Consider the following 11749-nt stretch of genomic DNA (forward strand, 5'->3'; position numbering starts at 1 on the left):
GTAAAGTTTAGAAGTAAAACAAATAAACTGATTTCCAAAAAAAATACTAATATTAAATCAATTTTGCCTTCTTTGGAAACTCTAATAATCATGAGTCATGCTATTAAAAATAGATATATTAGTGCAATAAATGAGCTTTTATATTAGATTATTTCAGCTTTTTAAAAATTTGTGCTTAGATTATGTACACTGACAAAATTTCACCCCAGTTATTCCATAGAACAAACGAAATCTGTTCTTCTGAGATATTCTGCATTGGATAATTGGCCTTAATATCTTTAAATTGGCTTCATCAGCTGATGACCTACACAGGATTATTTATTTTCAATACTGAAAGTCAACGTAAATCTTAAATATTTCTCCTAGCGCTTCTGCATTTTTGGTACAGGCTGACATTGTTCATGATCACCATCTTAACACATCATCCTAAGTTGTGTTTATTTAGATCTCAATCTCTTTTGTGGCCATGATGTTTTTGGTGGTGCCTGAATCCATGATTTTCTATATCCATGTTCTGCATAGAGACTTTTTTCAGAGAAGACCGCAAGCTTCAGCCTGCACTGACTTTTCTTCTTCTGAAGTTAGAACACTCTTTGTTCTCTTTCCATCACACCTGTTAAACACACTTTTTATTTGGCCTTATTCTGACTAAATTATTCTAAGATTAAGGTTTCCCCAAATGTATCGATGGCAGAAATAGTGTTATGTACTTTTCTCTATGCCTCACAGTCTCTAAAACAAACTCATTTTTATTAAGTTGGCCTGTATACGTCAGGCTACTCATAGTAGGGCCGCACTGTTTTCCAGTGTATGTCACTGTGTAGACGGGGCGCCCTGTCCTATAAGATAGCATGGTGCTAAAAGCTAAACTGTACAATGCATAATACAACAATTCAGAACAGACAGAGGGCATGGAACAAGAACAGTCAGGGATGACTACAGACACAAGGTAGAACTGGAATTGGACTTTGAGTGCCTGCACAGGGAGGAGAGGGAAGGCTTTCTGGATGGAAGGAAAGGAATGCGTCTAAGTCCTAGAGGTAGGAAATGGCATGTGTGAATCACTGTAGGAAACCATCCTTCCTGGAGGGGAGTATCTTTGGGGGTTAGTAAGAAATGGAGTCAAGGAAAATCAGATAACACAGAGCCCCGAGAAAATGAATACAAAGTGTGTGGTGCAATGAAAGGCTCAATACATTTTAGCTAATGTTATTACAACATGACAATAAAATAAAGATGTCATGCAGGTTTTTGATCAGTGAAGGCTGCGAAAAGGAGAGTGTTAGTAAAATTCATGTGGTGGGCGTCAGATGTGCACAGATCAGAGCTGGGGAGGGAGCCAGGAAGCCCAAGGCAGGGACTAGATCACCGCAGGAGGGAGCAGGGAAGTATAGCCCTCAGGACTTTCTCAAATAACAAAAAGATGTATTTGGAATATACGGAAAGGAGAACAGTTAAAAGTCAAACAGCTCTGATATTTTAAACTACAGAATGGAAAAAATGGGAGTGCCCTGAGAAGGGAGAAGTTGGGAAAGGAAAACCTTACTGGGGGAAGAAGGTAAGTTCTGTTTTGTACTTGTTTTGAAGGTGCCAGCAAGCCGTCTAAGTAGAAATTGCTTGCAAACAGAAGAGGGTAAATACTTACTACTTATAATTCTAGATGGACAATGACTGCGAAGATGGCTGATACTACTCTTTGGATATTAGGATTATTTCTAATTTTAATGCCTCTTGGATGTATGACAATGAAAAGAGAAATTAATGTACTGACAGAAATGATTTAAAATGTACAAATCCTTTACCCATGTAGTTGAACATCATTCTGTTGTCATATGACCCTTTCTTACTCATTTCAAGACCAATCAGTTGGCAAATAGTTATTATTTGCTAGTAAGTCAAGCATTATGCTAGAAACTGAGGATACAGTGCTGAATAAAACACACATAGATCCTGCCCTCATGGAGCTTACAGACTAGCAAGAAAGACCAACATTATAAAATATTTTCTGACACCAGAAATTGTGAACGGTAAAGAATCATCAATCACTGAATGCTCAGATATTCCTTCAGGAATTGGAAAGTGGTTTGCGAGTAAAAAATACATATTTTGAAGCAATTTCATGTTAAGGCTTCATTTTGGATTGTATGAGCCTCCATTTGTATGAAAGCACGTGTCTGTGTGTGTGTTAATAATCTCACTAGAGATCACATAACCATGGTCTTTAATAGGTCATTGTGTCCTCACAATAAGAGATATTAATTATACGTTAAACTTGTGCATCTATTTTAGATTCTTTGTGGCTCTGTTCTTAGAATATTTCACTGACACATATTTATTTATGGGCCATTTTCTCACCACATTCAAATCAAATTAGAAGATGGAATGTGATGTCATATATAAATATTTATATTTTAGATATTAGGGACTATTTTGTTTAAGTTTGGCATTCCTTCCAGAAGTAACATTCTGAATTCTATCTTTAAATTGACTGGGCAACCAGTTAAGAAATGTTCCTGGAAGCCATGGGGAGGCATTATGTGCAAGGATATCAAGAGGAAAACCCTGTGCTTGTATTTTTCAATTACAGGATTATTTGTTTTAATGCAGTTTTAACATCAGTCACAGTAAAGACATGCCCATCCGAAAGAGCGGGTGTCGTTCATGTAGACGGTAGTAGCATCAATCTTATCATTCTTGCAATATTGAAACAAACTCCAGTGAACTGGGTTTGGAGGCTGGTTCAGTAGAGATTGTTTCAACACTGAAGGAATGAGAAATTAGAACTTCTGTCGTAGATGAGACATAGTCATCTGAGTCCGCTCCTTGTCTGGTTTGTGTGTGAGCACTGACGATGGAATTTTTCCAGTGGTAACTGAATGTTTCAGTGATTTTCTTCTGAAAATAACATACACATTGAGGCATTCTGTCTATGTATGTGGACATAGACAGATAACTATTATATATATATATTTATTGGATATATATATCTATATAGATAACTCTTATATATATATATATATATATATATATATATATATACATAATTCCAACAATGGAATTACTACTGCTTGACAATAATACATATACAAATTTCATAAAGTTCACTGGACATATAAACTTTTTGCTGATGAGTTTGTACCAACAAAAATGGCTAGGAGGTGGTGTAGTTTTCAGCAATATAGAGACAAAATAGAAGCATAGTGATTAGATAAGACTACCAAGCAATGTGAAAGACTTAAAATATTTTACTTATCGTAAGTATTATGTTTATATTATATATTTGGGGGCATAAATAAATATTTTATGCTCACATGAGGATAGAGATGAGCTATGAAGGGCACACTGCTTTTGTGGATAAAGACTGGTGTTCAAAGCTTTGCATACAAGCCATCTTAACATGATTTTTCCAAAGCAAAACAAAAAAACAACCTCTTACTTGTTGTCCTATGTAGCAGTTTAGCCGCCGTATATGTGATGTCACTCCTAAAGGTGCAAGTAAATGGCGCCACACATACGGCCACCAAGCTGCCACCAATACCTGTAGTCCTCAGCCGAAACACCGCTGGTTCTTTCAGGTAACAGATACTTTGCTTCCCACATGCCAGGTCCTGTTCTAGTACTGGAGACTCAGCAGTGAACAAGACTGGTAAGGTCCCTGCCCTCATGGGGCTTACATTCTAGGTTTCGTGCACACTAATCCTGGAGTCCAGTGGAAAGCAATCTGGTTTGAATGGTCATGTAGTCAAGCAATTCCTACTTTGATGTAAGACAACCAGCCTACTTTTGGGATCCAGGTGGTTTCTAGAAGCACAGAGACAAAATAATTATAGGACTGTTCTGTGTAGACCTTTAAGAAATGGCCCATCTCTGCCGTGGTTTAAACCTCATGAATGTGGGAACCCATGCTACAATGTTGACGGGAAAGATTCTTAATGATTGCCAGAGACAGAACTACTCTAAAAGGAACATGATTCTAGAATCCACAAACTGATATAACCAACAGGATTTCGATGTCACCATCCTTAATATCGACAATGTAGATGTTGGAATTATTTGTAGGTTTCAGTTACTTATACTTTTCAAAATAACAATGGATAAAATAGAACTTTGTAACCTGTTAACCCTGGTTCTTCCAGGTAGGATCAGACGGTTGGTGTCCTACGTACTTTCTACTTAAGCATTATATAAACAACAAAACTGCTGTGTGATGAAAAATTCTAAGCAAATGAGGGAATACAGCTTAGTTAACAACAAAATGCTTCTCAGAAGAATCTAGTTTTTCTAGGTCCTCATCATTGTTGTTATAATTATCATCATCATCACTACATTTTTGAGTGCTCACTATGCGTCAAGCACTGTTCTAAGCCTATTACATTACTGCAGATAAGGGAGAGGAAGTGAGTGGGTGGTTTTGCTTAATGTAAATTGAGGCTCATGGAACGTGGTGACAAACTGATACTTTATAGAGCATTTGGAAATCAGTTTCGTAGAATTCAATAAATACACTCGTAGTGGTTTTTCACATTAATGTATTTAAGAAGTAATATTTTATAGTAATTAAAATCAATATCACTTTTTTAAAAAATTTAATTTTCTTGGAGGAGTATCCATGTGGAACACAATGAATGTTTTAGAAGGAAACTGACATATTTATCAAAAATTTTTTATGGAAAAATTCTCCAAATCAAATATATGATCCAAATACAGGATAGAGAAGCAAATTTCTGTTTGTCACAGCAGAGAGCACAAAACCACTCAAGTGTCCTGTGTAGGGGTGCCTAGGTGGCTCAGTCGTTAAGCGTCTGCCTTCAGCTCAGGTCATGATCCCAGGGTCCTGGGATTGAGCCCCGCATCGGGCTCCTGCTCAGTGGGAAGCCTGCTTCTCCCTCTCCCACTCCCCCTGCTTGTGTTCCCTCTCTTGCTGTGTCTCTCTCTGTCAAATAAATAAATAAAACCTAAAAAAAAAAAAAGTGTCCTGTGTAGTATGTCTGCTAGCAAAGAGATGCCCACAAATCAGAAGACATTTCTGTCCATGGCTCAAATATATGAAATTCTTTTAATGTCTGAATTTCAAGATATATTGGGTAAAAGTTTTGAATAGAATTGATCTACTTTAGTTTTTTAACACATCAGAAATGATCTGTAGTCTTTGTGGTAGTACTCAAACTGTCTTATTCGTATCTAGTAAGTTACTTTAGTAAATTAGTAACTACTTTAGAACTTTTCTTCTGTCACTGTCTAATATAATTATATGGTTTATGAAATAGAATTATTTAACTACTTTAGAACTTTTCTTCTGTCACTGTCTAATATAATTATATGGTTTATGAAATAGAATTATTTAGAAATATTTACATGTAATGGATCACACAGAATTTAAGCTCTAAAGATAACAATATCAATTATGAATGGAATATACCACTATTTCTGCAACTATAGAATCTCATATAAGGCTTGGGCATTTAGAGACAACATAAAATATGCTAGTAGTTCCTACAATATTCTTGTTTAAGTGTTTTTATTATATTTACAATGACATGAAGTTACTTGCATTTCCAAATATTGGATTACTTTTAGCAAATTATACTGTATTTTATCTAAAGATTAAAATAATACAACAATATTACATAATAAACTATACTCAATATCCAAGTAGATACAAGAGGGCTACATTAACAATCATACCCATAAACCATTTATTTGATGTATAACATTACCAAATAAAAATTCCCTTAAAAATGAGAGGAACTTTTTTGGAATATTAGTAATATTTTTCCCTGAATAATGTTAAGAGAAACAGTTTATGCAAACTTGTAAGCCTATGACTACTCATGAATTAACAATGTAAATCCTGGAACCCTGGGAAAGTTTTGTTTGGGTGAATATAATAATATCAGGTACTGACTTATTTTTATTGCCTCTATGATTCATTGGCAATGTTGTTCTGATGTGCTAGAAAGGATAAGGATCAAGACAACTCCTAATTTATTTATGTAAAATTTACTCATCTCTCTTTCATGTGTTGTGGAAGCTGATATGATGGTGGGTTAGCAAAATCAAAACCAATAAATAGATAGGCCCTGGTAGTATTTTCTAAGATAATTGCAGTTCTGACTACCTGCTAACCATTTAGGAATAAAACAGTATAAAATCACAAAACTTGGACATGATTTAAAAGGTTAGAGAAAGCGTTATGGAGTGACATTGGTCTGTTAAGACTTAAGATTCTTAGTCAATTTTTTTGAGAGATGCATTTAAAATCAATAACGTGACTGAAAGAGTTCAGATGTTTGAAAAAGACAGTAGCCCAGAAACTGTTGTTCAAATCCACCTAACATCAAAAACATTTTACCCAAGAACATTATTAACCTTCCATGTTAAATTCCAAGATAATGTGGAGATGTCTCAAGTTAATGCTAAATTTTTGTAAACAAAGCTCACATTTCTCAGTGAACCATAACAGTAATCTAAATTGTGAAAGTTCAGAGTGGGGATCTATTAGCAAAATTGAAGAAAATGATAGTTTTTTTAAATAAAGATTTTTATTTATTTATTTTAGAGAGAGAGACACAGCGAGAGAGGAAACACAAGCAGAGGAGAAGCAGACTCCTTGCTGAGCAAGGATCCTGATGTGGGGCTCAATCCCAGGACCCTGGGATTGTGACCTGAGCTGAAGGCAGACGCTTAACCAACTGAGCCACCCAGGCACCCCGAAGAAAATGATAGTTTTGAGGAACTTTTGGCTGGTGAAACTTAGCTTTGGCAAGATGTCTACCCTTGCAAATGCCCATTCAATCGTACGCTGTATTTCAGCATTCTTGATTAATGTAGCTTAAATGATGTTTTACTTACATTTAGAAAGATGAAGAGTACCAAGCACCGGCGTGTGAGTGTGAACTTCATTTTTGGTTTTTGAAGATGATCTTCTAAGTCCTAGAAAAATATAAAGTAAAAAAAAAATTTACATTAATAAACATAGCTTTAATATTGACTATAATCAATTTCTTTTTTTCTATTTGACTTGGAGAGGATCATGTCCCAAGACACCCTGCATAAAATTCATGTATGGAAGCAATATGCTGGTGATGCAAATGCAGTTGCATGTTCCACTCCTTTCCTTTCGGCCAGGAATGACTGGTGTCTGGTTGTTGTCGAAAGTCCTCCTATTAAGAAATTCCAGAGCCACCTTTACATATCAGGACCAAAACAAAGGATTCAGAGAAATCAAGAGCAACCAGTGTGGCTTCCGTTAACCCGTGGCATCAGTAAAACTGCTGAAAATTTCAATGGAAACATCCACAAAGAAATCACTTCATTGGACATGAACAAATACAACCTATGATTTGTAAAGGACCATTAGTCATGCCCTCTAGGTAAATTAAGGCCAACTTTGATTTAAGTAGTCTTATGTAGAGCCTTGAGTATTTTTCTTTCCTATAAAATTTTCTACAAGCTTCAAGTTGGGACTAAGAATAAATTTCTTCAATAGCAAGGATTGAGTATGTCACCTAACGGCTCACTGTTCCTTCTCAAAAGCATATAATAGTCAGAAACATGCTGTTGTGTCACAAATAACAGTTTTTCATGACTGTGCAGATAATTTTACACAAGGAAAGATAATAAAAGAGAGAAAAATTTAAAACATATATATATATTTTTTTCATCAGTGGGATTTGTGTGAAACTGTATTTCACCTAAGGGTGAGTGGTTATGATTGTATCATATGTCTTATACTTGATGTATAAGATGCCAGAATTAAAAGCCAGATCTCTTCTTCAGATGAAAGCCCTACTCATTAATTTCAAATGTAAGGGTTAAGCACAGTGAGAAGTCAGTTTCTCTATGAAGGTGAATATGGGGTTAGGCAGTTAATTGACTTGTTCTATCTATGTTATATATTTCATATCATTTGATATTTTATAAAGTATGAGTTGCTAGGTTTTGGCTCAACAGTATCATTACCATGGGGAACATGAGAAGCTGTGGGAGAACTGTCCCACTGAAGGTGAATGAGGGTGCACAGTCGTTTTGCTGTAGGAAAGGAGCGCCCCATGGTTTCAAAGCCCCACACACTGCTTTTACGACTGTACCACGAACAACTAAGGGGAATGAAAATAGTATGAACATGGATCTGAGAGTGAACATTTGGAAATGACAGAGGGGTTTAGTCAAGGAACAAAGTTCTTCCTTTTTCCTATGAAGTGGAGAGGTCAATAATTTTAAATAATCTTGCATTATTTTGAACTATAACAAATTTCTCATGTGCAACTTTATAGCAGATCTGGGCTGTACTAAACCTGCCTCTAGTTAGAGAAGTTCAGTTGTAATTCTCCAGGTTAAACAGTACTTTGCAGATATGCCTCTCTTTGAGAGAAGTATTTCGTGGCGATCTGTGAGGAGGACAGAAAGAACATGTAAATAGAATTGTGAAGGAAGACAGGTCTTTATGAATTTAAGGGAGAAAAACATGGCAAAGAAGAGTAGAATCAGAATGGAGAATAAAGTAATTCACCTTTGCTAGGATTCTTCCAAGGAAAGAGGGAAAAAAAAAAAGAATGAAGAAAGTTAAAAAGAACGACAGATGTGGAGAACCCAAAATGAACTAACAGAGACCTATAGCTTAGTTGAACGGATGATTAAAGAATGGATAGATTGCAGGGTGGAATCTTGGGAAAGACTAACATGGAAAGACTAACATGGAATTTCCAATAGGCAGGGTTTAGAATTCAATGACCCTGAAGAGAACAGTTTTGACTTAGGTTTAGGGAGTTAAACCTGCACCCAAACAGGAAAAGACAAAGTCAGGCAAACAGCAGCTAATGGAGATAAAAATGGAATTTGGAAATGTTCAATTTGGAATGGGTACAAGTAAGACAGGTAGCTTGTGATCAGACAGTCATCTGGAATACCTGGAAGATGACTCAGAGAAAACCAGAACAAAGCTTAACTTTGACATTAGATTTTTTATTTGTTTACTTCCTGTTGTTTTCCCTATTCCTTCTTTACAGGAAGGACTTATTCAGTTTTGCCATCCAAGAACCTAGAAAGAAATCTGGGACACAGTTAAGTGCTCAGTAAATGCTGGTTGCTTAGTTCAAGGGATGATGTTGGGTCAAAATTTGGTAAGGCAGCAAGCATTATTCTTTTCCTAAAGAGCCCTAATTGTAGAGCCAAGAGATTCTAATTTCTGCATTTACTTTTACGATTTCTTTTATTTTGGGCAAGGAGCTTCACCTCTATGCCATTTTCCTGTCTATAGAAAGACTCCTTAGCCAATCCTTCTTGACTAGGAGAAGAACACACTTCCATATGTGAAGCATATTGGTCCCCCTGGATCTGTCCAGCAGTCTAGTTACTAGGGGAGTGGTTTCCAAGATGTCTTTTAGCCATCTTTAAAAAACAAAATGAAACAAAAGACAAAAGCTCTTATGGGAGCCCCGTATATAAACCAGATGAATGTAGAATCTAAAAACTTGATTGTGGAGTGTGATTCAGAACATGTAAATGAAATAACCTTGGACAGTGGTTCAATTACTGGGTGGGACCAGAGAATCTGCACTGCTCTGAATCCACAAATGAGTACTCATTACTAATCTCATCTCTAGAAAATTGTATTCCTTTGTTGCAGGGATGAGTTGGTCAGTGGAAACCACTTCTATTAATACACACACACTAAATCACTAATTCAATGATGATGATGGAATAGAATAATCTTCATTTAAGGAGAACAAATTTCCTTGACATGTAAAGTTACATTATTTTTATTTATTTATTTTTTGTGGAAAGAATATGAAATGTCAATGTCTGAAAATAATGTGTCTATTCTCATAGATCAGCATTTCCAAAAGTGTATTCCATAGAATAGCAGTAATCCCATGAGAAGCAGCATAAAATAAAGTTTCCATGGCCAAAAATGTTTAGGAAATTAAGCATTTCCTATATTCTTCTTAGAGATCTACCATAGACATTAGCACTTTAAAGTACCTAATTTTCCTGTACCAAAACCACTAGTTTGACTTTAAATCTTCATTCTCCAAACCTGTTTGACTATGAAAAACAAAAAAAAAATTTTTTTTTTGCAGTCACAATTATTAACCCATCTACAGAATATACTTTGGAAAATGCTCTTTTGGCTCAATGGCAATTTCTAACCCACCATAGTCTATTAACTTTGCAAGTCATGAGAAAGAGCTGCCCTTTTACTTAAAAATTTCTTTTTTTCTTCTCCATGGAGCAAAAGTGGAATTTCTGAGGTCTTAAATATTCCCCAGCCTTGGTACAAAGCCCAAAGCTATAAAAGGCATCTCAGAGGCAATTGCTCCTTTGGAGCATTCATTCGTTAAGAACCTCTCCCCTAATACCCTGGCCATGAGAACAGCAGTGGGATGAGGGTATGGGCAAAGAGCAGGAAAGAGAAGAGACAGGCACTGCTTATCTCAGAATAGCTAATAGCCTTTTGTCACCCAAGGTCTGGAATCTGTTTCAAATTTGAAATTTGACATTTGTTTAAAGACAGATCTATCTAGTAAGCTTCTGTAGATAACAGTCCAAGTGAACAGGTAAATACACTGTATGAAACCACAGGGTCTGCTGGTTTGTTGCCTTAACAATGCCTTCTGTTTGGATAACTCCTTAATTACACAATCTATTAGAAAATCATTCTTCATTACTATAGGAACTCACTTGCCAAGACGTAATGTCGTCATAAACCCAACTTATGTTGACATATCAAGCAAAGCAGAATGACTTTTTGCTCCTCATTGTGAGTTTAAAATGCTCATCTGACTCCAAGCTCCAAGTTTAGTTAGTGAAAACTGGTATCTCTGCTTTGGGGAGCTGCTTTTGGTAAACAGGTTGGCACATCATGTAAAAGAATCTAGATGAGAAGGGTAGTGGAATAAAAATGATGTCATATGGGAAAAAGTGACTTTTTCTTTGACTCTTGTCAAGGACCTGACATAGTAAGTGTTCAGTAAACATTTATCGAATGAAAAAGATAGATTGCCTCTAAGCAGTTGGCTAGGCAACATTAATCAGTGGGAAATCTTGGAGAAGTGGTTCAGGATCATGTGCCATTCAAAAGTGTGACATTACTCAAATGGATACTATTAATGAATAATTAGATAGGATTTCATTAATTAAGACTAATTTGAGGAAAAGGCATTGTGACCTCATCAATACTTTCTAGTACTGGATCTGCAATAGCAGCCATGATAGAGAAAGGAGAGATAGAAACTATTTGCTTCAAATCAATTTAATTAAAAACACATCATGCACTTATTATGTGTGTTTTAATACCATCTCAAGATAAAGTTTAACTTCAATATATGAGAGGTTGGGAGAAAAATAGTCCAGTCTAAAGGGTCAGCATAAGCAAAGATGAGGATATGGGAATCACTGAATATATTGAAGAAACTCTAATTGGGATGATTTTGAAGTTCATGTTCTTAGTCATTACATATATACTGCCATCTGACATGAAAGGAATACTCAGCTTTGGACAAATGGAATTTGAGTTGTCAACAGGGTCATCTATATGGAGAACCTAAAATGCACCTGATTGGTTTTTTTTTAAGATTTTATTTATTTGTTAGAGAGATAGAGAGCACAAGCAAGGGGGTGTGGCAGACAGAGGGAGAGGGAGAAGCAGGCTCTCTGCTGAGCAGGGAGCTTGATGCGGGGCTTGATCCCAGGACTCTGGGATCCTGCTCTGAGCCGAAGGCAGCCTTTACTGGCTAGCCACACAGGC

At 36.1% G+C, this 11749-nt stretch overlaps 1 protein-coding gene across 2 annotated transcripts in view; it reads right to left on the bottom strand.

The window, feature by feature from the left end:
• CALCR (calcitonin receptor) overlaps window positions 1-6924 on the bottom strand; it is a 62312-nt gene extending 55388 nt beyond the window's left edge. The window contains exon 1 of one of the 2 annotated variants that reach the window (XM_028120435.2): window positions 6853-6924. In XM_028120435.2, coding sequence (XP_027976236.1) covers window positions 6853-6903 — 51 coding nt within the window. In that variant the 5' untranslated portion in view covers window positions 6904-6924. The remainder of the gene's footprint in view (window positions 1-6852) is intronic. The other variant, XM_028120425.1, reaches the window with a different exon arrangement.
• Between the last annotated feature and the right edge of the window lie 4825 nt (window positions 6925-11749).

This window comes from Eumetopias jubatus, unplaced genomic scaffold, assembly GCF_037043125.1.
Source record: "Eumetopias jubatus isolate StellerSeaLion01/CBP00866 unplaced genomic scaffold, mEumJub1_p1.0 scaffold_14, whole genome shotgun sequence".
NCBI lineage: Eukaryota > Metazoa > Chordata > Mammalia > Carnivora > Otariidae > Eumetopias > Eumetopias jubatus.